Source organism: Drosophila eugracilis, unplaced genomic scaffold (genome assembly GCF_018153835.1).
Source record: "Drosophila eugracilis isolate 14026-0451.02 unplaced genomic scaffold, ASM1815383v1 contig_2088, whole genome shotgun sequence".
In the NCBI taxonomy this organism is placed as follows: domain Eukaryota; kingdom Metazoa; phylum Arthropoda; class Insecta; order Diptera; family Drosophilidae; genus Drosophila; species Drosophila eugracilis.
Genome location: NW_024572964.1, coordinates 4,662,332 through 4,687,416, shown reverse-complemented (window position 1 = coordinate 4,687,416; position 25,085 = coordinate 4,662,332). Strand labels below are relative to the sequence as shown.

At 37.3% G+C, this 25,085-nt stretch overlaps 5 protein-coding genes and 1 pseudogene across 15 annotated transcripts; 5 read left to right on the top strand and 1 right to left on the bottom strand.

Annotated features, from left to right (window-relative positions):
• The first annotated feature begins 392 nt into the window (after positions 1-392).
• LOC108107650 lies at positions 393-2,260 on the top strand. The gene is made up of 6 exons (XM_017215236.1): positions 393-622; positions 677-792; positions 848-982; positions 1,042-1,337; positions 1,392-1,537; positions 1,588-2,260. The coding sequence occupies exons 1-6, from the start codon at positions 516-518 to the stop codon at positions 2,180-2,182; spliced, it is 1,395 nt and encodes a 464-aa protein (XP_017070725.1). The 5' UTR covers positions 393-515; the 3' UTR covers positions 2,183-2,260.
• Positions 2,261-2,378: 118 nt separating this feature from the next.
• LOC108108214 lies at positions 2,379-4,433 on the top strand. 3 transcript variants are annotated; one of them, XM_017216180.1, is made up of 6 exons: positions 2,382-2,692; positions 2,749-2,870; positions 2,923-3,057; positions 3,111-3,478; positions 3,536-3,681; positions 3,732-4,433. In XM_017216180.1, the coding sequence occupies exons 1-6, from the start codon at positions 2,586-2,588 to the stop codon at positions 4,297-4,299; spliced, it is 1,446 nt and encodes a 481-aa protein (XP_017071669.1). In that variant the 5' UTR covers positions 2,382-2,585; the 3' UTR covers positions 4,300-4,433. The 3 variants fall into 3 exon arrangements, with proteins under 3 accessions (XP_017071671.1, XP_017071669.1, XP_017071670.1); XM_017216182.1 differs by lacking the exons at positions 3,536-3,681; positions 3,732-4,433 and having other exon boundaries at positions 2,379-2,692; positions 2,923-3,053; positions 3,111-3,227; XM_017216181.1 differs by lacking the exons at positions 2,382-2,692; positions 2,749-2,870 and having other exon boundaries at positions 2,920-3,053.
• Positions 4,434-4,675: 242 nt separating this feature from the next.
• On the top strand, positions 4,676-6,599 carry LOC108108213. Of its 5 annotated transcripts, none has more exons than XM_017216175.1 (6): positions 4,676-4,842; positions 4,907-5,004; positions 5,064-5,198; positions 5,302-5,669; positions 5,727-5,872; positions 5,924-6,599. In XM_017216175.1, exons 1-6 carry the CDS (start codon positions 4,688-4,690, stop codon positions 6,504-6,506), a joined length of 1,485 nt encoding a protein of 494 aa, XP_017071664.1. In that variant the 5' UTR covers positions 4,676-4,687; the 3' UTR covers positions 6,507-6,599. The 5 variants fall into 5 exon arrangements, with proteins under 5 accessions (XP_017071664.1, XP_017071663.1, XP_017071666.1 ...); XM_017216174.1 differs by having other exon boundaries at positions 4,895-5,004; XM_017216177.1 differs by lacking the exons at positions 5,727-5,872; positions 5,924-6,599 and having other exon boundaries at positions 4,895-5,004; positions 5,064-5,194; positions 5,302-5,372.
• Positions 6,600-6,946: 347 nt separating this feature from the next.
• LOC108108135 lies at positions 6,947-8,906 on the top strand. Its single transcript, XM_017216061.2, has 6 exons — positions 6,947-7,216; positions 7,269-7,390; positions 7,447-7,581; positions 7,640-8,007; positions 8,078-8,223; positions 8,281-8,906. Exons 1-6 carry the CDS (start codon positions 7,113-7,115, stop codon positions 8,888-8,890), a joined length of 1,485 nt encoding a protein of 494 aa, XP_017071550.1. The 5' UTR covers positions 6,947-7,112; the 3' UTR covers positions 8,891-8,906.
• Positions 8,907-8,962: 56 nt separating this feature from the next.
• LOC108108134 (nose resistant to fluoxetine protein 6) lies at positions 8,963-15,679 on the bottom strand. Of its 5 annotated transcripts, XM_017216056.2 has the most exons (7): positions 14,988-15,679; positions 14,798-14,912; positions 12,196-12,780; positions 10,583-11,432; positions 10,140-10,505; positions 9,537-10,080; positions 8,963-9,474 (listed from the first exon to the last, which is right to left on the bottom strand). In XM_017216056.2, exons 3-7 carry the CDS (start codon positions 12,566-12,568, stop codon positions 9,343-9,345), a joined length of 2,265 nt encoding a protein of 754 aa, XP_017071545.1. In that variant the 5' UTR covers positions 12,569-12,780; positions 14,798-14,912; positions 14,988-15,679; the 3' UTR covers positions 8,963-9,342. The 5 variants fall into 5 exon arrangements, with proteins under 5 accessions (XP_017071545.1, XP_017071544.1, XP_017071546.1 ...); XM_017216055.2 differs by lacking the exon at positions 14,798-14,912; XM_017216057.2 differs by lacking the exon at positions 14,798-14,912 and having other exon boundaries at positions 15,096-15,679.
• On the top strand, positions 13,965-15,775 carry LOC108107515 (annotated as a pseudogene).
• The last annotated feature ends 9,310 nt before the right edge of the window (positions 15,776-25,085 follow it).

Below are 25,085 nucleotides of genomic sequence, written 5' to 3'. Positions count from 1 at the left end.
AAAATGTATACAAGGCTCACCATATCGATCGAAGTGACATTATAAAATTACAAATATTATAGTTTTTCTGTTTACTTGTTTGCGATATTCAATAGTCATTAAAATATCTTTAAATATTTCTGACTAGAGATGTTTGTTCTACTAGCAATTATTCACCTTAATTAAATTATTTATTAACATCAATTGAAATTAGAGTCCAATAGTTAATAAAAAATATAAATTAAATACAATTTAAAATTTTGTTTTAAATACTTTGGTTTGATTAGAAAAAATTTCGTTCTTGTTGCTTGCGATAGTTGTGTAGCTTGCGCTATATATCGATAGCCTATCATATTAGATTGTTATTAGAAATGCCAATATATTCTCATTTAAATTAGTTAGTCGTTAAAAAGCTCATTTCTTTTGAATACTACATTAAACAATTACATTTGTATAGTAAAAAATTTCAATCGATAATTGCAATCGGAAACTGCAATAGGAAGAGAACAGCTGCAAAACAAATAAAAGTGGCAAAAATGAGCGAATTAAACGTAAATAAAGAAATAGAAGTTCCTACAGTCAGGGAAGTGCATCAAATGTTGGCCGAACTCTTAAGCCATGGTGAAGATATAACATGGGATCTGTGAGTTAAAACATCTGAGTCTTAAATGGATTACTACAAACTTTGAGTCAACAGGTTGTCCGCAAATCAGGGGGCCATTTTAAGAACTAAAGTAGACGAGTTTAAGGGCAAAACATGTTCAAAAAGTTATATGCATATATTTGATATGTTTACTTCTATTTGGAGCCAAAGTAAGATAATATTTTTCACTAAGAAGTATATTCGTAAACACAAGTTTTCCAACAGGAAAATTCACAAATGGACAGTCTCTAACGTCCCTATTTTTTGTGATGATTGTGGATGATTTCAGCGATCCAAACATAGTTGAGCAAAGTAGATCTTGGTATCTTTATCCTGTATTCCGTTGTCGGCGATGCGTTGGTAATAAATTTATTTTAATCATAACGTAACATTTCCAAGTAAATCAATATGTATTTTAGAAGATAACAGCGGCCAAAACAACACCAGCCTGGATTGCTGTATGGTGTATGTGAGTCAATATGATTCTATTGAGGGTTGGGATAAGTTTGTGGAAAATACGCGATTGCATCCCGGATTAATGGTGACCCCAAATCGCGGTGTCTACAAGCTGGTCAACGGACAGGTTGAGCTTAAAACGTATTTTGTCAAGGGAGGGGTTCATGGCGAATGTCACTCCATATCGCCCGAAATGTTATCTCAATATGCCACTGGAGTTCAAACAAACATGTACGATAGGATACTCTATCAGCTATTGGTAAAAGTTCTTTAAAATTGTTTATTATATAAATAATTATTTTTATTTAAACAGAACCCTCGTGGTGCATATGAAATGTCTGATGCAACTGAGCTTTCTGATTCTTTGGCCTTATTTACGCACAGTGTAAATAATTTCCGCCTGGCATCGTCAATGATTAAGGAACAATCTTATCACAGTATTCTGAGCAAACGGCTAAAGTAACCATGCTAGAAGTTTTATTCCATTTATAATTATTTGTACTTTTCAGATTGGTTTTTGACAAGATATCTGGGGAAACCAGGCGTATCAAAGGAAAAGTTGATCTTATACGCAGCGCCAACGAAGTGCCCACGGAAATAGATTTGAATGAGCTCTTCAAAACCAGGATACATCGTAAGAAACTTATGATAAATGAGATATACAGTGAAGTTCCTGTGGATTTACTGCAAATTAAGAAAATCCAAGTCGAAGGGGAAGAAGTTAACCTGGAAAATTACGGAACCGCTCTAATTGAAAATATTTTATGCTCCGAAAGCTTTGAAGATCTTATAAAAAACATGGTTGAGCATTTTGAACCCGAAATGTTTAAGCTCATTCTGCAGCTTACTCAAACTTTTTTGGAAAAAACCAGGGAGGAGTTGTGGCAGCTTCTGAAATACCATTTCTCTACGGAAACTGTTTTATATCAAATAATATTGTGCGTAATGAAACACCACCCAAACATGGATTATAATGAAGTTAATAAGCAATCCTCCGATATTTTGAGTCGTGTTCGATATTATTTCGCCTCGGCTAGTCCGAATACTTTCCCAGAACTTTTAATAAAGTGTTCCAAATGTGTGGGGTATTATTATATTAAGTAACATTAAATCATTAAGTTTTTGAAAATTTACAGTAGTCTTTCGTGAAGTGTAACCCAAAAATAAACGGTGAGCTTAAGGTCGAAAGTCCCCTTTTCTAACGCCCCTGCTCTGTTAACAAAAACAGAGAGCCAGTTTCACTAGATGGCAGAAAAATATCGATATCTAAGCGATAAATTGGGTTACCATAAAATTACAAACAGTTATTAAAAGGCTTTCCGATTAGAAATTTTAAAAATAATTTCTGTATTGATAAACAGTTAAGTGCATGGAAAACCGTTACTATAACTGAAACAGGGCATCTTTTGTAAATGTTTAAATTTATCAACCTATCGATTGTTGCACAGTATTGCAACTTCCATCTGCAAAGTGCAACAGATACGACAACAAAGAAATTTGTGCAAAAATGAGCGAATTAAATGAAAGTGCGGAATTTTTAGTTCCCACAGTCAGGGAAGTGCAGCAAATGTTTGCCGAACTCTTAAGCCATGACGAAGATATAACCTGGGATCTGTAAGGAGTACATTTAATATATATGCACCTCAAAACCTTCAACGCTTAATAGACAGGTTGTCGGCAAATCAGGGAGACATCCTGAAAAACAAAGTCAACGAGTTTAAGGCCCAAATTGACGATCCCAATAGTATGCGTTTAGTGAACGGTGACCTGTTCGATTCGATTTGGTATTACAGTAAGGTCCTAGTTTCCACGTCAGAGTTGTTATTAAAATGTTTTATTAACAGGAAAATATACAAATGGCCAGTCTCTTACGTCTCTATTTTTTGTGATGATTGTCGAAAATGTTACTGATCCAAAACTGGCTGAACAAAGCAGATCATGGTATCTTTACCCTGTATTTCGATGTCGGCGTTGTGTGGGTAATAAATGAATCGTTGATAATAACTTTTAAATAAATCACAATATATTTCAGAGAATAATACCGGCCAAAACAACTCCAGTCTGGAATGCTGTATGGTGTATGTGAATCAATATGACTCTATCGAGGGTTGGGATAACTTCGTGCAAAATTCGCGGTTACGTCCCGGGTTAATGGTGACTCCTAATCGCGGGGTCTATAAGCTAATTGATGGAGAGGTGGAGCTTAATGCCTATTGCATCCCAGGACGCCTACGAACCAAAATGTTAAGTAGGGATCGCTGCATATCGGCCGAAGATGTACAAGAAGCCTTAATACGTCCCACAGAAAGCATTACCAACTTAAAATACGACGGCTTTTTTGGACTTTACAGGGTGCAGTTGGGAGGAAAACTGTACGATAGCGTACTCTATCAATTATTGGTACGGGATACTACACACTGCATTATTTTTTTTTCTATAATACGTTTTCTTAAATAGGTTTCTGGTCATAGAAAATCAGTGATTGAGGCAGAAAATCTATCCGATTCACTAACTCTATTTACACACGGTATCAATAACTCTCGCCTGTCATCGTTAATGATTAAAGATCAAAATAGTTCGGTCGTGTTGGGAAATTATCTTAAGTAAGTTTGAAGAAAGTATTTACTATTCATTTAATTTTTGTTCTTTTTAGAAGAGTTTTTGACACGATTTTCTGGAAGACAAATCGAATTGAGGGAAAAGTAGATCTTATACGCAGTGCAAATGAAGTGCCGACAAAAAACGATCTTTATTTGTTTTTCCATAGAAAATTAAGGAAACAATATAATAGATGTTTCTCAGTGGAAAAGAACACAATTAAGGTAGAAGACTTAGGGAGCGCTTTAAGAAATAACATTGAGAACCAAGAGAATATTGAAATCTTGATTACCGTCATGACCAAACACCTGAAACCAGAAATGATCCAGCTTATTCTGCAGCTTACCCAATCCTTTATGGAAAGTACAAGGGAGGAGTTGTGGCAACTACTGAAATACCATATATCCACGGATATAGTTCTCTATCAAGTCATTCGGATCGTATTGGAAGATTTTTCAAACTTGGATCCCAATGAAGTTAAAGAGCAATCTTCGTATATTTTGGGACATATCAAAGCCCGCTTTGTCTCGTATAATCCCAATTCCCCACCAGAACTTTTAAAGAAGTGCAGAAAATGTGTGGGTTACTACCACATTTCCAAAATAGATCTTTCTGCCCAATGAAAATGGTGTATACCTTACATGAGATAAAATGGGAAATGAGATGAGAATAGTAGTGTCTTAATAAACAATTCAACTGTAAATTATCCGTATAAATATGTAAATGTATAAAATAATAAAAATCTTTTAAAAGAAAATTCCCTCCTGCTTCGCTTCTTAACTTTTTCCGGGTATATAGAGATGGAAGAAAAAAATCTGTCTACTCTCGATAGTTTTTTGATACACTCAGTGAAAACTTCTGTTATCAAAAGCAATCTGATAAGAAATTTTAAGTTTTTGAATTAGGCATTAGTTATCAAACCATTACAATAAATATTAATGCATCAATAATCTAAAACAGCTATCGATAAATCAGTTTCGTTGAAACTTCCATCTGCAATGCAAAACAAAGATGCACAAATTGCAGAACAAAGAAGAGGTTGGAGCGATAAGCGCATCCATGAACCAATCAGAAGATAATGAAGATTTCTTAGCTCCCACGGTCAGGGAGGTTCAGCAGGTGTTCGCCGAAGTACTAAGCCATGGTGAAGATGTAACCTGGGATCTGTAAGTAATTCGGAAAGTTTAAGTGTCAAAAGTTATAACAGAATGAAACTAGATTACTCGCCAGTCAGGGAGAAATACTAAAACGCAAGCTAAGAGCTTTACATTTGAATCGTGTGAAGTCTTATTTTACGTCCTCGCTTTTTGATTTGATCTGGAAACAACGTAAGAAAATGAGGAGATTTTTCTAATGAGCTTCCACTAGACCCAAATTTTTCCACTAGGAAAATTTACAAATGGCCAGTCCCTAACATCCTTGTTTTTTGTGATGATTGTGGATAACGTCACCGACTCAAAACTGGCCGAGCAAAGCAGATCCTGGGTCCTTCATCCGGTTTTCCGTTGCCGGCGATGCGTGGGTAAAGTTGTTTCACTAACTAATGAAAAAATTTTAGAAAAATCTTAGATTCCTGTAATTCACAAGATAGGTTTATATTTTGAACTTCTAACATTTTTTTAAAGACAATCATGGTGAAAACAATAGCAGTTTGGAGTGCTGCATGGTTTACGTGAATCAGTATGACTGTTGTGAGGATTGGGATAAATTTCTGAAAGATTCGCATTTGCCTCCTGGGTTCATGGTAACCCCGCAACGTGGAGTCTACAGACTAATTGATGGTCAGGTTGAGCTAGGAACATATTATATTACTGGTGGGTTCAATAACCCATTGAGAAATCAATTTTCCACAAATCTCTGCGTAACACCCGAGATTCTGGCGAAAACTTCTAAAAATTCTATTGTCCACCTCAGTCAGGACTTAAAAATACCATTTTTCTGTAAATTTAAAAAAACAGAAAAGATGTCCGACCAGATACTACATCAGCTTTTGGTAAGCGATTTCAATAAGCGTGTCCTAATAATTTATGTTACTGGTTGCCTTAAATAGGTTCCTCGAGATGGAAAACGATTAACAGATGTTAGCCCTCTTTCCGATTCCTTAGTTTTATTCACGCAGAGCGTGAAAAACTTAGATCTTGCATCGGCTATGATCAAGGAACAAAATTGCCGAAGCCTTTTGGGAAATCAACTTAAGTAAGTTTCTAACGTAAAGTGTACCATTACCTAACCTTTAACCATTTTCAGAAGCGTTTTCGACAAGCTCTCTGAGGAAGCCAAAAGTTTCAAGGGAGTAGTTGATCTTGTACGGGGTGCCAGTGAACTCCCTTATTTAGATCACCTCGGCGAGATTTTTAAAGCCGGTTCAAAAGGGCTTGAGAAAAAAGAACCAAAAGAAGTGAATGTTACCATTCCCATAATCCTAATCAAAGGAGATAAAATTAATCTTGAAGATTATGGAACAACTGTAAAAGAAAACATTCTAAATCAGGAAAACTTTAACGATATAATCACTATTATGGCTGAACACTTGACACCCGAAATGTTTAGACTAATTCTTCAGTTTACCCAAACTTTTATGGAAACTACAAGAAAAAAACTGTTGCTCGAGCGAAATCACAGTCTATCCACAGAAACCGTTCTATATCAGTTTCTGTTGTATATAATGAAACAGCACTCCAATTTGGACTATATTAATATCAAAAATAATTCCTCTGATATTCTAAGTCGCATGCAATATTTTTTGGCTTCGACTAGTCCAAATTCTCCACCAGAATTTCTAACTAAATGCACCAAATGTATTGGTTACTATCGTGAGGTGCCTGTTTAAAAAGGATGATATTAAATATTGTTACCTAAATCTTCCAAAGAATTTATAGGAAATTCTCTATGTGATGTTTGATAAAGCCATATTAAAACTTGATTATGGGATATAATATTTCATTACCTACAAAAGAAGTTCTCTTAGAAGATTTCGCAATGAAATGGCAATCATTTCTTAAAAATACTATATATATATATATATATTTTAAAAAATTGTTAAAAATCAATGGTAAATAAATATTTTATATATATTCTGCTTATAAAAAACATTTTCAAGAATTTATTCGGTCCAATGAAATAAAAGGCCCCCTTGCCCACGCCTCTGTTAATAAATGTGAGACGAAAGAGAGAGAGAGTAATCGGTGTTTACTCGATATTTGGGTGACCATAACAAAGCAAACAGTTATTAAAAAGCTCTTTGATAAGGAAAATCAAGAGGTCTTTTTTAAATTTAATTCAATTCAAAACAGTAACAACCGTTACCGTGATTAATTGATATCTGTTAATGTAATGAATACCTTTTGAAAACATTTACTATCGATAAACGCATTCAGTTGCAACTTCCATCTGCAATGTGCAACAAGAGCATTGGCGAAAACAACAACGAATAACAATGAGCAGTTCAAAAGATGAAGAAATGTTGGTTCCCACGGTCAGAGAAGTGCAGCAAAAGTTTGCCGAGCTCTTAAGTCATGGGGAAGATATAACTTGGGACCTGTAAGTAATTAAAAAACCTCTAATATGACAAACTTGAAATCAAGCTCTTTAGGGTGTCGCCAAATCAGTCAGATGTTCTACGAAGAAAGTTTCATCTTTTCGGAGACCCAAAAGAGGGACTAGGATCACGGGGTTTTATACATACTGAGATGTTTAGATGGATTTGGAATCAAAGTAAGACTATACATAAGAAGAAAATTATTACTATTTAATTAAATATTTTATACCAGGCAAATATACAAATGGCCAGTCCCTAACATCCTTATTTTTTGTAATGATTGTGGATGATGTCAGTGACCTAAAATTGGCCGAGCAAAGTAGATCCTGGCATATGTATCCAGTTTTCCGTTGCCGACGTTGTGTGGGTAAATAAAATATAATCATAAACTAAATAATTATTATTAAGAACTAAATTTTTACTAGACAAAACTGGCCAAAACAGCAGCATCGATTGTTGCATGGCGTATGTTACTCAGCACCGCTCTTTTGAAAACTGGAACAATTTTTTGAAATTGTCATCTTTTTGCCAAGGTGTAATGGTGACCCCATATTGTGGAGTCTACAAAATGATAGATGGCCAAGTTGAGCTTAAATCGTATTCCATCACGGCTAGGCTTGAGTCGCTTTATTTGCCGAAAATGATGGACAATTGCCCCATAACGCCTAAGTCATTGGCTATCGCCTCCAGAACACCCATTAAGCGTGAAAGTTCCACAGCAAAAAGGGATGATTTTGCCGCGAAATTAGCTTCTGAATTTACCGCTTGTGAACGGATGCTTAATTTTGTATTGGTGAGGTCTTATTATGTGTATAAGACTGTCTAAGCTGTTTTCTCATTTCTTTAATAATTTTTTTAATTAGAACCCTTATGACGCCCATCAATCTTGTGATGCGAGTGATCTTTCTGATTCGTTGATTTTATTTACGCATAATGTAAACAACCTACAATTGGCGACGTTAATGATGAAGGACACAAAAAACATAAACATCTTGATTAATCATCAAAGGTAAGTATGAAGTATTAAATAAAGTATTGGTTCAAATTCGAAATAAATTGTTTTTAGAGGAATTTTTGACAAAGTATCCAAGGAAGTTGCTCGCATTGGTGGTGAAGTGAGTCTTATACGTAGTGCTAATGGAGTGCCCCCAAAAGATGAGATTGACGACATTTTCCAGTTGCCCAACCAGAAAAAGAGAAAACCAAAAAAAATAGATCCTGAGGACTCCTTTGCTTTTTCACTAGATTCAAAAAATTCAACTATTACAGTCAAGAAAAAACATTTTAACATGGACGTATATGGCACTTACCTTAAAGAACACATTGTGAGTTCAGAATGTTTTGAAATTCTGGTAAACAGCATGGCTGAGCACTTGGAACCCGAAATGTTTAATATAATTATGGAGTTAACGCAATCTTTCGTGGAAAACACCAAAAAGGAAATGTGCCATCTTCTAAAATATTATTTTTCAACGGAATCCGTACTTTATCAGATCCTTTTGTCTATAAAGAAACATTATCCAAACTGGATTTTCAGTGAAGTTGAAGAGCAATCATCTGAAATCTTGAGACGTGTGCGCTTTTATTTCGCCTCATCCCTACCAAATTCTCGTGTTGAATTTTTAAAGAAGTGTGATAAATGCGTGGGTTACTTCGACAAATATGAAAAGAAATAATATATTTTTCTATGTTTTTTTTCATTTTAATTTAAATTTCATTTTAAAATATGAAAAAAGTGACTTGAGCTTAAGTTGCATGCATACTAATCTTTTGCATTTAAATGACCCATAAATCCACTGCCTTATAATTATATTATTCCATTAACAATGATTGCAATAAATAATTAATATTTGTGTGTCAACAATTCTATATTCTATGCTCGGGCTTTATAATGTGTTTAGGTACATACAATACGTATATCAGAGTAAAACTACAGCTATGGGATTAGCTTATTAAGTATGGTTTCCACCGATGTACAAGATATTTAGTTTAGTGTAAGTAACATTGACTAAGATAAGACTAAGCCTAGTGATTCGATAATGATGAGTAGTTGTACATGAAAGCGATCACAATTGTCAGATGGAGGCGTGTGCGGTGACCTTAACGATCTAATTTAGGGCTAGCATCTTTAGGCGGTTTTCGGCTTGCTCTGTCGTCGATTTAGCAAGCTGGATAGATTGCTGAAGGGCACCTCAAAGGCCAGCGAAAAGAGGATGGAGGCCAGGTAGACGATGACAGCGAAGCCGCAAGTGACCACGCACTGAAGTTTATTACAAATTTAACTAAAATGTTTAAAATTCTTAAATTGTGTTAGGTACCTACCAGCATGAAGGGATCTGCATGTGTGCTGGCATTGGTTAAACTGTAGAATAAAGCAATGACTAGCGGGTTGAGGAGGTAAATGGCGTAGGAAAGTCGACTGACGTGTTGGAAACCCTTGGCCTCCAGCAATCGTGACCACCACACTCCCCGCCCGCCGCAGCTTCTCGCTATCATCCAACATACACTTAGCGAAAAGAATAGGCGGCCCATTACAAACAGCGTTATGGCCATCAGAGGACCCAGATCCCGTTTCACAGTCGAATAAATGCAGGCGAAGAATACAAATAAGGCGAAGTGCCAACAGAAACGTTCTTTCGGTTCGCTGATTTCCACCTGTATTCGATTCTCCTGAAGTAGCCAAGCTGTTGCTGCTCCCAGGATATATGGAAGCACTCTCACAAACGGTGAAGTGTAGATCTCTGTTCCGGTAGCGAAGGCAGAATCAAAGGACAACTGAAACTTGATGCTCAAGCCGATGCTGTAGGACCAGGCAATGGTGGCCACAAAAGAAGATGCCACCAGGGTTTTAACTACTTTGGGATATCTGTTTTTCAAAGAATATTAATAAATGTAATTAATGTAATTAATGTTTAAGAAGCTTACTTGACGTAGAGGAACAGCAGGGCATTAGCCAGGATAAAGAACTGCATTTCGCAGGCCAAGGACCAGCTCCAATTAGCACACATGTCCCGATGGTCAAAGAAGTTCTGGATGAACAGAAGATTTCGCCACCAGTGACGGGAGCACATCTCATCGAATCGCTCGTTGATGTGGTAAACCGAGACATCGCCAATATAAGCATAAACCAAATCCACGGTTGTCATTACCACCAGATAAAGTGGTCCAAGTCGCAAATACCTATGGAATAGTAGTTTGCCAAAGAGCCTGAGGTTGTCACCGAAGCTATTCTGACGAACTGCCTCCAATTGCTTAGAGTTCCGTAAAAAGTTGAACGTTTGCAGAAAGCCACTGAGGATGATAATCGGTGGAGAAAAAAAATATACAGACTTTGAGCAAAAATAGTTTATAACGATCTTTACACCCACCTGATGGTAAAGAAGACGTCCACGAGCAGAGGGGCCGAGGAAACGTATTGGAAAAAGGCCTGTTCTGCATACGAAATCAGCACCGTCTTGTTGTGGACAGTGAAGTACATGAACCACACCACGTGGAACACCATGATCCAGATGGCACAAACAGATCTCAGGCCATTCATCAAAGGAATTTCATTGGTAGAATTCTCTCTCACCGCAAAGATCTTGGCCCAGTTTGCGGGGATATCCCAGCAGGGTATATATTTCTGTAGTTTCTCTATTTGGAGTAGAGAGTTCAGGCCACGCCAGATCTCCGATTCGGCGGGTGCTAGACCAGGATCGGGTTCATCTGATGACGGCGCCAACTTTTTGGTGGCCGTCAGTTGTTGAGCACAAAGCATCAGAGCTCCAGTGACCAAGACACAGGCCACCAACAGCCGGAAGCTGGCCCTTTCGAAGAATTCTTGCTTCAGCTGCAGATCCTTCATGTAAACCACTTCCGGTCGGATGTCGAAGATCTCGTTTTCGGTGAACATTCCTCCAGCTACATAGTCCTGGGCAAGATTCTTAACCTCTTCCGAACTGCAGGCACTTGGTAGGCATAAACCAATATGAATAATCTGCTCAGACATAAGTTTGATCTCCACTTGCCAGGGAGAACTGTGTCGCAGGTAGAGCACCCGGTAGTCCATGTCAAAGGGCGCTTGCTGGGTGATAATTCCATAGTGCATGACACGATCGAAGTTTTTCGAAAGGGTTATGCCCACGGGTCTTTGGACTCCGCGACAAGCTTCCCGACTTCCCAGCCAATAGTTCTGGCCATATACAAAGCCCGATGGCTTAGTGCCCGACGCATCAAGAACTGTGGAGAAATTGAAGGAATTTCCATGAGATTACAATGGTTGGGGAAACTTGTTAAGGTTGTTAAGGTGCTAAAATGTTCTATGCTCGGGGGTTCAAGCTACAATGTACAACTGAGTTAAATTATTGTTTGTTCTTAAGTAACTATCTAAGCCGATATTGATGTATTAATTACAGGATGAATCATCGGGGATTTCTCTAACTTCACTGAGTCTAAGTTGTTTAGTACTTTGGAGTACCGACTTCAAAAGAATACTTCAATACGTTATTCTAATAATGAATCACTTGCTTAGCTTAACAAATTACATGGGTAGTGTTTGTGTGGTTCACTTGTAGGCATGAACTCGCTAAGGTGCGAATTTCGATAGATTGTGTTAACTTTGTGAATCATATATCTAAAGTCTCTTGTCATTTAAAAGTAATTACCCTTAATTAAGTATTACAAAATAAACAAACAAGTCAAATTTGTGTAGTCAATATGCACAGAAAGTATTGAGTAATTAGATATTCTTTAAAATAAAATGAACTTATTTGTCTTCTTTGTCGTAGAAATAAAATGAAATTATTGCCATTTTCAAAATATATATTTTAATTTTCCAATAACCACAAGTCAAACTTTGAGCTAAACCTATTTCAGTTTCCCTGAAGGCTTTGCAATGTATAATATAATATGCTTGAAGCAGACAAATAATTTGCTATTATTTTCAAGTCTCCTTGGGGTTATTAAATTGAATTATATTTTTTGGCTTATTTTATCGACTCACCCTTCATGGCCCATGGCTGTTTGCCGAGTATGCCGCGCTGCATTTGCCGCAGTTGCGCGTGGCACTTTTGGCTGACGCTGCTCTCGTTGGCCACTTTGGTGAGACCAAAAATGACGGAGGTGCGCGTCAAATGGCTTTCATGGGGCGAACTGACAATAGCCGAAGTGGTTTCCAAAATCTCTAATTCCTCGGGCTGCTGCGATAGCGATTCATTGAGTTGATTTCTGTACCGTTGCTGCTGCTGCTGGTATTGCCAGGTTTGTGAGGTGGTAGTCTGATTGCTGGCGCCCTTGGCCAAAACCGTGCCCAGCCAAAGACCGAGCAGCATCAGCAATACCCAGAGATATGGTCGAGAGGTGCGCCTGATCTCCATGCTGTGGCGGTACTTAGTCACCTTGGCTTATTTACTATATATATGTTTATTTGTTGTTAGTATTGTTCGAGATATTTGGACCGCGCTTGTTTGGCTATCTCCAATAGCGTGTTTGATTGCTGTTTGCAGCCGTCGTCTGCCGAAGGTCACCGCACTACGATTCACCTGGCCACGCCTAGCCACTCCTCGCTCCTCCTCCCGGATCCAGATACCTGTGGTATTGATATTGGTTAATGCTTGCCAATTGATGGGGAGAAACTTTCGTTTCGGCCATCGGTGGCCAATAGGCACGTTTTTTCTTTAAATCGCATTTCAGTGATTTCCCACTGACACACATTGCACACACATTTGAAAACTCTTTGGTTTTGCTGATTGCATTAGAATATTACGCATACGCAGTGTGTATAATGGTTGCCGGTTAAATAATCTTCGTTTGCCATAGAAACCAAGAAAACGAGAGCGAGTTTATTTTTAAGCAATAATTAACGTTTAACGTCTTTATTTCATTATGCATGAATTGCAGCTTTTGTTTGGCTATTAGTAAGTCCGATAAAAAACGATTTGGCAATGTGCTTGGGCACCAAAATGGGTCAGCAGGTAATTGTTTTTTATAAACATATATATATTTTATGGGACTTATTTTTATTGTAGTTAACATTTAGTGCCTTCACTTATGACTTTGTATTACTATAATACATGATTTGTAGGATTTTGGCAAGTTATTCTTTTCAGTGTAAAAAGATAAACAAACTGATACAAACACACGCACCTTACTTGCTTTAGCCCATCATCAACTTCATTAGAATATTACGCATACGCGATGTAAGCCCAATTACCGGTTAAATAATCAGAGAAAGAGAAAGAAACTTATGTAATAATTAACATTTAACACAGGCGTTAATAATTTTGCGTTTTATTTTGATTGTATTGGCTTGTATCTGGCCCTCGACACGGGGAGTAAAAGTTTTTAACGCAGCGCAAAAAGATAAACAAAATCCAAAATCGAAAAAAAAAACGGAGACGAAACTCAACCCAATTCCGCTGGGAGTGCGACTCAAATGGAGACTAAGGTTCAATTGATTTGCCTTCGTTGCCCGGCGACGAATTTGAGTTTCGTTTTGAGTGGTTTTTTGGCTGTATGTGGAGTGAAGTCTGCGCAGGTGTAAAGGCAGCGGTACTGGCCATTGATATTGGACCCAAACTCAAATTGAACGACGCTGCTGACCACACACAATCGATGGTGTGTTGTTGCTGGCCTTTCGTTTTCGCTTTGACACACTCGCACACACAATCGCAGCTCACTCATACGTAATAATTCGCGGGTTATTGTTTATTATGACTAAAGGTGCGCGTAATCAAAATTAACAGACGAAATGCGGTTAAAGAATCATGCGGCATGTCCAATTTGTGGGCAGAGAAGCAAATTGGGTAAGTCTGTGGTAAAAAGTTGGTTTTAGTACTGAAGAAAGGGAAATTTAGTCAAGAATTTTAATTGATTTCACTAAAAAAACCTTAAAATGCCTTTGCATTATAAGAAATCATTTAGAAAAGCATAAAAAGTAGTCACGTGTTTTTCTTTTCTTCAAGACAAGAAGTTAAATAACTAAACATTTGAAAACCAAATTGGGAATTAATATCTATGCATGCTTTCGATTGATATAAAATACCAATTTCATAATCAACAAAGAAAATCTTTTGGAAATGTGCATTTTAATATACACTGTTAAATATTTTAGTTTGAAATTCATAAATTCTCAAAGAGAGTTTAAGGATTAGTTTGGACTATCAAGTTTAGACTAAACATTTGCAAGTAATGGTTCTTATTACATTTCAAGAATTAGTTATGATTAGTTTCTTGTCATAATTTAAAAGTTTATAAGACAAGAAAAAGTATTTAAGCTCATTTTAGATTTTTATAGTACCAAAAAATCATTAAGGGTAAGCACTTCTTTAAGGAACCTAAAACTTTTAATCAAGAACATTCATATATCATTAGGTGTCAATCACTTCTTTTTCTCGCCGTGCATAGTTAACGCTTTTTGCTCGTTTTCTCGCTTTCCTAAGCGATCTTTTTGTTGGTTTTGCATAATTTAGACGACGCTTCTTTTGTGGCAAGCGCAACGCGAGACGCCCATCGGAATATATATGTATTTATATATCTATATATATATATATGCAGATGGACTTTGCCTATTGGGGAATTTCGAAATATGTTTCATCTGCATTTACATAACACTCCTGAAGTCGCGGAATTGGCGGTAAGGCGTTGCTATAGAGAGAGTGAGGGAGAGAGTGCGATGCGGACTCACACTAATGGCCAGCTTATTAGACACTGTTTGTGGGCCTGTTGATCAGAATCCAATTAACAAGTCTTATTTGCGCAGAGCACAGAACTCGCTGGTCTAAGCACTCAACTTACTTATGGATTTATTGTGTTTAACCGATTTTTGAAACCCGTTGAGCGCTTTTATTTTCACTTTTTCCTACATTCCGGCGGTAGTTAAGATCACTTTTATTGAGACATTACCAAGATGAGATCCGCGTGTCTCTGATTTGGCTGGAATGGAATGGAGTTTCTTGTGTTTTTTTCTTTTTTTTGGATTTTAAACCCGAACTTGGACCGACTTTCGTTTTCGTTTCTTTCGCTGGCTGATAAAACGCACTCACAACAGATTAGCTGGCTATACTATGTGTAAGTATATTGCCCACTCTTTCTTCTTGGCCTCTTGCCTCTCTTTTTGCCTTTGCTTTTTTTTTCTTTTCTTAACTTGGCTTACTCTGGCCCTGCAACTTGTTTGGGTTTTTTGTCAGCTTCTGTTGACGTTAACCGAATTTCGTTTTCATTTTCGCTTAAATTTTTTGATGAGGGCCACGACGCGTGCAACGTTTTGGTAACAACTGTGCGCTAGTGCATTTTGGCTCAAAGTTTTATAAACTTGGTCGTCGCTGGCTGCTGGTCAACTGAGTGAACTGCGCTGCCACTGCGCAGCAGCCGAGAGATAAATCAACAATTGGAATTTCAGTCTCAAGATCAACAAAAGACAGCCGTCCACCGTCGACCGACTCCCGACGACCGACTCCCTTACGCGCCCGAGTTCGAGTCCGAGTTTTCAGTTTTTAGTTTTCAGTCCGGATTTGTCAGTGGTCAGTAGTCGTTATTTTTTGCTGCGACTTCGGCTCCACGCTCGTCAATTGCACGCACATTAAAATCACTCTCTCTCTTTCTGCTTGGCTCTTTCTCCGTCTCTTTCTCGGACGGTCCAGACCCTTCAATCAACCAAAAAAAGCTTCAATCAAACAACGCTCTTTGAGTGATTTTAAAGTCGCTAAAGCAATTGCAGACTTTATTGCCATTTTTCTAAGGTTTATTAACAATAAAAATAATTTGAATGGTTAACTTCAAATCTGTTAAATCTTACTAAAAATTATCGTAAAATTTGCATCGTAAAATACATTTTTCTTAAGTTTCTATAATTTAAAGCCCATTAAATTTCTGAAAGTGCAAAAATAAATGCTTTAATTAATTATATAAATACAGGATCTGTAGGTTAACCGGCGTCATCAAAAATACATTTTAATCGAATTTATTTCACTTATTTTGAACTCTGAGGCCAACAGGTTTCTGAAAATATTACCAGAAAAATGTAAAAGGGAATATTTTTAGTAGTGATTAAGAGCCAAAACAAGCGGAAAGGAAAATGAATGAAATCGAGTAGCCAATTACTCGAATGCAATTACTGTGCAATTATATTTTTTATAGTCCTTTCCCTTCTTCAATGTTTAATTTGAAATGGGTTTCGTTTCATTATTTTATAATTGCTAAAAATATTAAGAAAATGATTTAATTTTCATAAATTTATTTAGTTGTTCAATTTAAAACTTAAGTTACTAAGACTACTACTAAGACTAAAAATACTTTATTTATTTTTTATTCTTAGATTTGTCTGAAAATGACATCAAAAAAATTTAAGTTCCTTTTGGCAGAACGCAAGATCATTTTAAAAAATTTATGTAAATTTAAAAAATCTCCGGTTAGTAATAACCCTTAAAAAATAAACAATTTAAACTTTCAACGGTCAAAAAAGTAAATATCGACTTTCAAAAAAATCCGCCAGATGTCCTTATCTCGAAAAGCTCTGCACACACCTGTCTCGCTCACCTGCAAAAGCTCGGCTTTCGCTTTAAGCTCCGCTTGGAGCTTCGCTCATCCGAACGCGCACCTTCGCTCAGTTGATTCGCGCAGCTTGAGGCCAACAGTTCGAACACGCGATACGCGCGCATGCGATTTGCCGCCCAACGCCCACCACCCCCTGCCTCTTACGTAGAGAGAGAGAGCAAGCGAGAGGCAGATAGAGAAAACTACTCCACGCTGCTTGCCAAACTGAAATTCGTTGTGGGTGCTGAAATGAAACCGAAAAATCGACCAAAAAAATAAAAACGCACGAAATTCATGAAAAATACGAGAATTTAACAAAAAAAAAAAGCTGTGCGTATGTGCGTGTGTTAAAAGAATACTAAAAAAAAGGTTGACAAGTGCAGAATGAAAATCATAAACAAAATAACAAAACAACAACGGCCAACAAGTTTTTTTGCGTAGAATCCAACGACGACGGGCGAAATTCCGAGTAAAATAAGCCAACCAGCCGTGTGTTGTTGTTGCTGTGCGAATAATATTGTTGCAACTCGTTTCGGTTGTTGTTTTTATCACAATTTGTTGTGTGTGCGTTTTTTTGTTGACAAACCAAAGCCACACAAAGCGGGTCAAATGCATAAATAAATGAATGAAGCGAAATGAAACGAGCCGAGATGAAATGCGAAATGTTGTTATTATCATTTGGCCTGAAGCGAAATTAATTACAGCGTGCATTGTCATTGTTGAAACCACTAAAATATCACCATAATATATATCAGTGAAGTTTATGTTCAAAGTTTCGAGTATCTTCTGCCTTTTTCGGCAACTATACCCATCCTGCTCTTACCAAAATAAAAAGCTCTACGAAACAAATGAGTCCAACTGCTAGATGCGTTTGCATCTGAGCACCTGCGCATCGCCTCCTCCACCAATGGCAGCCAAAGTAAGTTGAAAAGCCGTAAAAAAAATCCCATTAAATCAATACCTTTAAAAACTGACCATGCAGATGGTGCAAACTATCTTACCAATTCGGTTCTCACGACACAAAATCATAGTACAAACACTGTACGGTGTGGACTGTGCACCACCGACACCTTTGAACTTTAAAACGGGAGAGTGCAAAATCAGCCAGGCAGCGTGTAACGGTGCCACAGCCGTAACTAAAGCCAAAAGCAAACAGACATCAATGAGCAATTCGAAAAGAAAAAACATAACAAAACTTTACCCAAAAAAAAAATCAGACTGAACCGGGCCCACAAAAAAGGTTCCAAGCTAAAAAACAACTGTTACAGCACCAGCAATCCAAATACTGTGGGGTGAAAAGCTTATAAATGGGTTTCTTATTTTCCAAGAATTAAACGGTATAATGGGCAAATATTAGTCAAGGTGAGAGAGATTTATAGAAATTTTAAAACGGTTATTATAATACTACCTTAATGTACCAATGATGTAACACTTTTCGATTTTCATTTTAGTCATTTTTCAATTTAAAAGTTGCCATCAATAATTAGTTTTTGTTTCAAAGATAAATTTATATTTTAAATATCAGAAAAGGGAAACCACCATATAAGGCGTGTTATTTATTACTTATTTTCCTTAACATTAGGGAAGTTATATTTTTGTAAACAAATTTCCCAAAGATAAGTCAAGACATTTGACTTAATGGCCAAGATAAAAAAGCATTTAAATGGTAGAATTTTTCCACCTAAAAGCACCTACGCTGTTCAAACGGAGTTCCCAAGGTAGAATTTATTCTCAACTATAAATTTACATTCTATGTGACTATGTAAAATATATCCTATCTTTAGTTTCATAAAATAGAATGATATATTTAATGTTAGTTTAAAAACCATAACATAGTTTGATATATTGAAAATAATCACCAGAACCATGTCAACAAAAACCCACAGCCAGCTACTGCTGACATCTAATACACCTTTTCCATTACCATTTAATAGTATTTATCTGATTCTGTGATGCCCCTCTGGGAATTTCAGACTCGTAAATCCGTTTAGCCCACTGTATTGGCCAGACTGCAACTTCATTTAGTGGCCATGTCTCTAACTGTAATGGACATGGACAGTCTCGAGCCATGGCGCACTTGTCGCGAAACAGGTTTAATCTCGTGTTTTGCGGCTGGTTCTGTAGTTCGTCGGGTTTTTATATATATTTTCTGTTTTTGTTTTTTTACTATAGCCAATATATGTGTTTATTAATGGCCCATGCTTTTTTCCATATTTTCCTGCTGACCTCCGACGGTCTGCAGGGGCAAAATGGAATCACCTTGCCGTTCTAATTTGCCAACTGCCACAGCGAGTTGCAATAATTGGAGCGTGGCAAATGTGGGGATTAAAAAAGGCCAGGGGTCGAGCTCATTAGCTGGGATAGCCACAAGATCGGTGGAGAGCTAGCCTAAAGGGGCCACGCCCCCACTCCAAGGGAGTCTACAACTAGAACTTTGCCCGTCGCATTGTCAGCAGCTTGTTTAACATTTAAAAATAAACTTATCATAAATCGTGTAAACGCAAAGCAAAACACAAATATCGAACTCAAAACTGTGTGAACATTTAGCTCGAGTGCAAATTGAAAAGTTGTTTGTCCGGCCGCAGAGTTGACCATAACCATAACCATAATACGGTGGCAATTCGAAGCGGATGGTAACAACAACAACTACAAAAAGAAATAGAGAAGCCACCGAGATCTGTCTGCTAACCGGTAAACAGAGTGAGCGGTATAGGGTAATGCGGATCGATCGCAGCTGGTAACCGGACGCTGCAACGGAGCATCGCTAGCTAATTGCATTGGAAATGGATGCTAACGGAGCCGTTAATGTGCCGCCAATGGAGCATTAAGCTGCTAGTTAGTCGCCACTTGTGGGTCTTCGTTATGCAACAGCAGCGGTGCAGTGTTTTCAGCCTCCGTTTGTTGCCACTGCTGAGGGAGCTTTCGGGTGACTCACTGTGATAGCGATTCGGGGAATGGGTTATTTTACCTACGGTACAGTAATCACTTTTAATTAAAGGATTTAGAAAGTTTAAAATATTTTTGACAGAAAATGGGTTTATTAAGTTTGAGTTTAGTCGAATTGAAGCTCAAAAATGTTCTTTAATCGTAAGTTAATCCTGAAATATCTCATATTCCTAGTGATCACTGTCTGGGCTTCCAGTCTAACCTATTCTGAGGGAGCGGCTCGTGTACTTTGCACTAATTAGTAAATGGAGGGCAGCTGCCGTCTGCAACTGTAAAATGTTTAATGGGCATTTTGCATTTAAGTACGGGGATACGAACTGCGCAAACTGCGCAACTCACAGACTCCTACTCGATGACTCATGGGCGCGTCTAGAAATTCTAAGCAAAATAGGTCACTTTATAGCAAAGTGATCTGTTCCCCCTACTCTCCCCATTAATTGTCATATTACCACCTCTATTGAGCTAACTCCGATCCGCCCACGCGTCTTGAAAAGGCGGCACCTTAAAAGTGCACAATAAAAGACAAATAGACTTCGATAAAAGCCTTGAGCTTGACAAAAGAATAAGCAAATTGCAATTTAACGGGGGGACAGACTTCATTGCTTGTGGGAAGTGCAGCAAAACACTCCCTGTTCCACTTGATCTTACTACAAATTGGATATTTTTTGGTGTGATGGAGATTAAACTACTTCAGGGACTTATGAGATTTAATTGATCGTTCTTATTTCCAATTCCTAGTCGAACTCCATTCATAGTTCAATATGTCAAATTTTGGGCTTATGAATAACGAAACTGGGAAAATTGGTTATCAAAGTTTTTCTCTTCAAAGTCACATTACTATGTTCATAACTTAGCCAATACTGGTCGGAATATGGTATCTAATACATCGTTGAGCATGTATTTTAATCCATATTTAAAATATTTAACTGTCCTTCAAATCTGGAAAAAAAAATATTTTTTCGATTTTTCAAAAAAATGATGATGGTACCCCTTACAAAAAATGCAAAATTTGAGAAAATATAAACTTTCGAAAATCATCACCAAAATGACACAGAAAGTTTGTTTAGATCGTTAGCTGCACAAAACGGTATTTCTTTTGGTTCTGCGACTTCTTTCGACAAAGTTATAAGCATAACTGTGGGAAAAAATATCTCGAATTTTACTAAAAAAAACATAATCTTGATATTTCACCCAAAATATCAGTATTTTCTTCATTACAAAGCCAAAAATGATCGTAACATGGAATGTCATACCTCGTTGAATTCGTATGTAAATTCCCTGTCGAACTGTGTACCACACTCAAATAGTTATTTTTTTGAGAATTTTCGTAAATTTTTATAATGTTACCCCTTTCCAAAAATGCGAAAATCGGTCTGTCCCGATTCGTGTCTCAAAATATCGGTATTTTCCTCATTACAAAGTCAAAAATGATCGTAACATGGAATGTTATATCTCGTTGAGTTTGTATTTTAACCTATTTTCAAAATATTCAACTGCCATTCAAATCTGAATAAAAAAATATTTTTTCAATTTTTCGAGAAAAGGATGATGAAAAATTAATTTCTTGATAATCAGCATACAAATTACACAGAAGTTTGTACGGGTCGTTAGCTGCACAAGACAATCCTCATTATCGCTGCGCGACTTATTTTGACAAAGTTATAAGCATAATGCTGGTAAAAAATATTGCAAATTTTACTCAAAAGTTATAATCTTTATTTTATGCTTAATATATCAGTAAATTTCCCACAGCAACGTCAAAAATGGTCCAAATATGGAATGTAATACCTCGTTGAGCTCGTAATTTAATGTTTAATAAAATTGCATTAAAATATGGATAGGTAAATTTTCGACAGATTTTATAAAAATTTTCATATTGTAAATAAGAAATAGGTCGATCTAGATTTTTACCCCCAAAAATCACTATCTTGCCCATAACAAAGCCAAAAATGGCTAGAATTCAGAATGTTATACCTTTTTGAACTTGTAATTGAATGTTTATTCAAATTTCTTTTAATCTGAAAATGTAAAAAATAACATTTTCAAAATCAGTCGAAACAGTTACCCTGCACTTTTTCGATAAGTGTTGGCAGAGCCGTTAAAGCGGTTAGTGTGCCAAAAGGCAGATTATCTAATCGGGGCACCAATTGTCTCAATAGCACCGTTTTCAGCTGATCACACACACTTTCCACATCCCATCATAGCTGCCACTTGCGCTTTCCTTTAGCCTTTGCATAACCACACACACGCAAATCTCCCATCGCTATTCCCATTCAAAGTTATATCCCCCTGATCCGTACACTCAATATTGCCTGACCGCAAACTGCAAATTTGCCTTAATGACTGCGTCGGCACGTTAACTGTCATTTTCAATCAAATCGCCTCCGTTCCCCTACTCTCCATATAGAGAGATATATCCGCTGGTACCCCCACCATCAGCGCCACCTAACGCGATTTTAAGTGCAGCCCATTAATTTTCAGCGCTTTTTAAAAGTCTTGCACAAACGGAGATGCGGATTGAATGTTACCAATCATCCAAATGTGCACCCTAGGGGGAGTATAATACAAAATATTTCGATAAAATGCGCCAAGTGGGAGGTCACTTCTTGAAGTTTACCGAAGATATTAGCTAATCCCAGTCGATATAGGAAACGGCTAAGCCAAAAATAGCTGGTAAATATTTGCGCACTTTGGCACATAGGTGGAATTTGTAGATTCTAGAAGCAAACGTGTAAAAATCCGCACAGGTAAATGATTATAGTGAGTGGGCCAACAACAATGGGGCATTCTTACGTACGTGAGTTCGCAGAGCCGTAAGTATATTACTGGGTTCAGGGTTAATTATTCTATTGCACGCTCGGACTCAGCCTCAAAATCAGACTTAAGCTCGGCTTGAAACTCGGAACTAGCTGAATGCTGCTGCTGAGCCAGTGTATGTCTAAATTATGCATTATTTGTATTATTAAATTTGTCGGTTGTTATACAAACAAACACACACTAAGAAGCGTTAGTTACTTAATATTTATTCTACATAATTATTTCATTAGCCATAAAAGGAAGTTGACGACATCTACTGTCGATTTTGTCATGCGTGGCTTGGATTTTAAAAACTTTTCTGAAGACGACTTCACCTTCACGGTTGACAAAATACTCGAAATATTCAGAGAAACTAAGCAAATTTGCGACTAAATTTTAATGAGTTCATGAGTTTGATTTCTATATTTTATTTCTAGGAATTAAAAACTTAATATCTTAATATTTTCCAACTGTTGTTGCCAGATGTACTTTCTAGTACTTATAAGTTAATCTCCCAACTGGTTAGTATGACCTTTGTCGGCGTCTTGTTACATGTTATAATTAGCTAACTGTTAGATGACTTCTAATTATTCCCCCCTCCATTTTAATTATGGATGAGATGCGGCATTCCAGGCATACATTGATACTCCCCTTGGCGCCTTTCTATTAGCATATTGAGAAAATAAAAACCAAACAGAATTTAATATTATTTTTAAAGTTGCTTCTCTTTTTTTGATAAATAACAAATATTTATTTAACACTTCTGGCTTACTTAATCATTGTTAAGTTTTCAAAAATAAAATTTGTTTCCGTGCTTAGACAAATCCCAGAAGCGATCTATCTTACAGATTGTCATTCGAGTCTCGGCTCCTCTTCGGTTGCACTCGAGTTGAGTGATTGCAACAGAAACTGGCAATAAAAATTTGCATTTATTTTTGCCTGCGATGTTTTGTTTTACGAGTGTGTTTATGCGATCCGCAGATCGCTCCCGGCTGATAAAATCGCCGGATTGATAAACATTTTTAACTGGCCGTGTCGTGTCTTTGCTCGTCCACGATTTCCCAACGCCAATTTGCATGTTTAATCAGCTGTGGCCAAGTTTAACCCATTGTTCGGCTCAGTCCTAAACAAAAGGCGGCAAAACAAAGGCCCAGCATCGCACGATTGGCTGTGTGGGCGTCTCTGAGATGAGGAATTCTATCTATCTATCTGGCTATCTATCTATTTGACGACCAGCAATTCTTTCGCACGCTGGGCTTAAATCCCAGTTGATTTCTCGACTGCGCACTTTATCAATCATCGAAGGAATCAAACAAACAACCCGAGAACCACTCCAAAACCCATCCAATTGTAAGCCACTCTAAAATATTTCTGTTCATTGTAAAGACGTTGATTGAGTTCGAGAGCCGACATGACAAAAAATAATTCTAAGCTGCTTTTTTGGCAATTAAAAATGAGGGTACAGACATGAGTTTGTGGTTTGGATAAAAGGAAGTATTACCGCCTCTGAAATATATTTTTAAATATTTCTACATAAAAAAGGTATTATTATTTTCTTGGGCTACAAAACTTCGTTTTAGAAGCCTTCTTCTAAGCCCAAGCAAATTAACTTTTGTTATTAATGAGCATCTTTAAGTCCAAACACCTTGTTATTTCTTTCTCACTTTTTGGTAATCGTATTGCGCGCTTTGGCAGTTAAGTTTAGAACGCTGATGTTATAACAAATTAACAAAAAAATATATAATCATATAAAAACAAGCGCGAACGAGCGAGTCAATGGCATTTCTTATAATTAAACTGGGAGCGAACTTAATGAGCAAAGCCCCTCGTCGGGCAGGCACAAAAAATTCTCTTCGAATTATAGCCAAATTACGAAAGACATATAATTTAAAAACTGTTTATCACGGCTCTGTTCTTTGTGATCATCAGTTAAGCATTAGCTATATTACCATGATCATCATGCAAATCTCTTTCTTTCGGGCTTTTCTTACATGGCATCCTGCTTGGGTCAATTAATCATGGGAACTGCCAATGGCCAGAAAAAGAAGTTTAAGTTCTTAAGTTCTTTTTCACCAACGAACGTTGAACTTTCGCCCATCCTCTTTGGCCATCTGCTAGAAAGGTTCTTGGCCAAATGTAAAAATAGAAATGCTATGGGTAGAGCTTTGTCTCGTTGGCCACAAAATAATTCATCAGCATAACAAAGAATCATAACTAAAGTGAGGGTCAAAATGTGGACTCATCATCCGGCCCGGTGTACATTTTTTTGGGTTTCTTTTTAGGTTTAAACCAAAAAATTACGCAAAGCAATGCCGCACCCAGGCATGAAGGCTTCTTGTCTTCGGTCGAGTTGAGTGGCAGTTTATGCCGCATACCAAATCGAGTGAAATTGTCAACGTAATTTTGCGCAAGCCTCGCCAAAAAGGCCTCTCGAACACTTTTTTAATTGATTCCTCGCCAGGCAATGACACACATTGCCATAAAAATTCATAGTTACTTATGTTTTAATGGCTAACGACGCGCCACAAACGAAACTGACAAGTCCCGCGTACAACAGGGCGTATGCGTGCTGTGCCTTTGGCTTGAGGCTTTGGGCTTTGGGATTTTTATTGAACCGCA

Coding starts and splice junctions, on each gene's coding strand:
- LOC108107650 (XM_017215236.1), top strand. CDS start 516: ATGAGCGAATTAAACGTAAATAAAGAAATAGAAGTTCCTACAGTCAGG. Junction 793..847: donor TACTTCTATTTGGAGCCAAA/GTAAGATAATAT, acceptor GTTTTCCAACAG/GAAAATTCACAAATGGACAG. Junction 1,538..1,587: donor ATTCTGAGCAAACGGCTAAA/GTAACCATGCTA, acceptor TGTACTTTTCAG/ATTGGTTTTTGACAAGATAT.
- LOC108108214 (XM_017216180.1), top strand. CDS start 2,586: ATGAGCGAATTAAATGAAAGTGCGGAATTTTTAGTTCCCACAGTCAGG. Junction 2,693..2,748: donor GAAGATATAACCTGGGATCT/GTAAGGAGTACA, acceptor CTTAATAGACAG/GTTGTCGGCAAATCAGGGAG. Junction 2,871..2,922: donor CGATTCGATTTGGTATTACA/GTAAGGTCCTAG, acceptor TTTTATTAACAG/GAAAATATACAAATGGCCAG.
- LOC108108213 (XM_017216174.1), top strand. CDS start 4,688: ATGCACAAATTGCAGAACAAAGAAGAGGTTGGAGCGATAAGCGCATCC. Junction 4,843..4,894: donor GAAGATGTAACCTGGGATCT/GTAAGTAATTCG, acceptor GAATGAAACTAG/ATTACTCGCCAGTCAGGGAG. Junction 5,873..5,923: donor CTTTTGGGAAATCAACTTAA/GTAAGTTTCTAA, acceptor AACCATTTTCAG/AAGCGTTTTCGACAAGCTCT.
- LOC108108135 (XM_017216061.2), top strand. CDS start 7,113: ATGAGCAGTTCAAAAGATGAAGAAATGTTGGTTCCCACGGTCAGAGAA. Junction 8,008..8,077: donor GGATGCTTAATTTTGTATTG/GTGAGGTCTTAT, acceptor TTTTTTAATTAG/AACCCTTATGACGCCCATCA. Junction 8,224..8,280: donor ATCTTGATTAATCATCAAAG/GTAAGTATGAAG, acceptor AATTGTTTTTAG/AGGAATTTTTGACAAAGTAT.
- LOC108108134 (XM_017216056.2), bottom strand. CDS start 12,568: ATGGAGATCAGGCGCACCTCTCGACCATATCTCTGGGTATTGCTGATG. Junction 11,433..12,195: donor ACAGCCATGGGCCATGAAGG/GTGAGTCGATAA, acceptor ATTTCTCCACAG/TTCTTGATGCGTCGGGCACT. Junction 10,081..10,139: donor CTGCTGTTCCTCTACGTCAA/GTAAGCTTCTTA, acceptor TTTGAAAAACAG/ATATCCCAAAGTAGTTAAAA.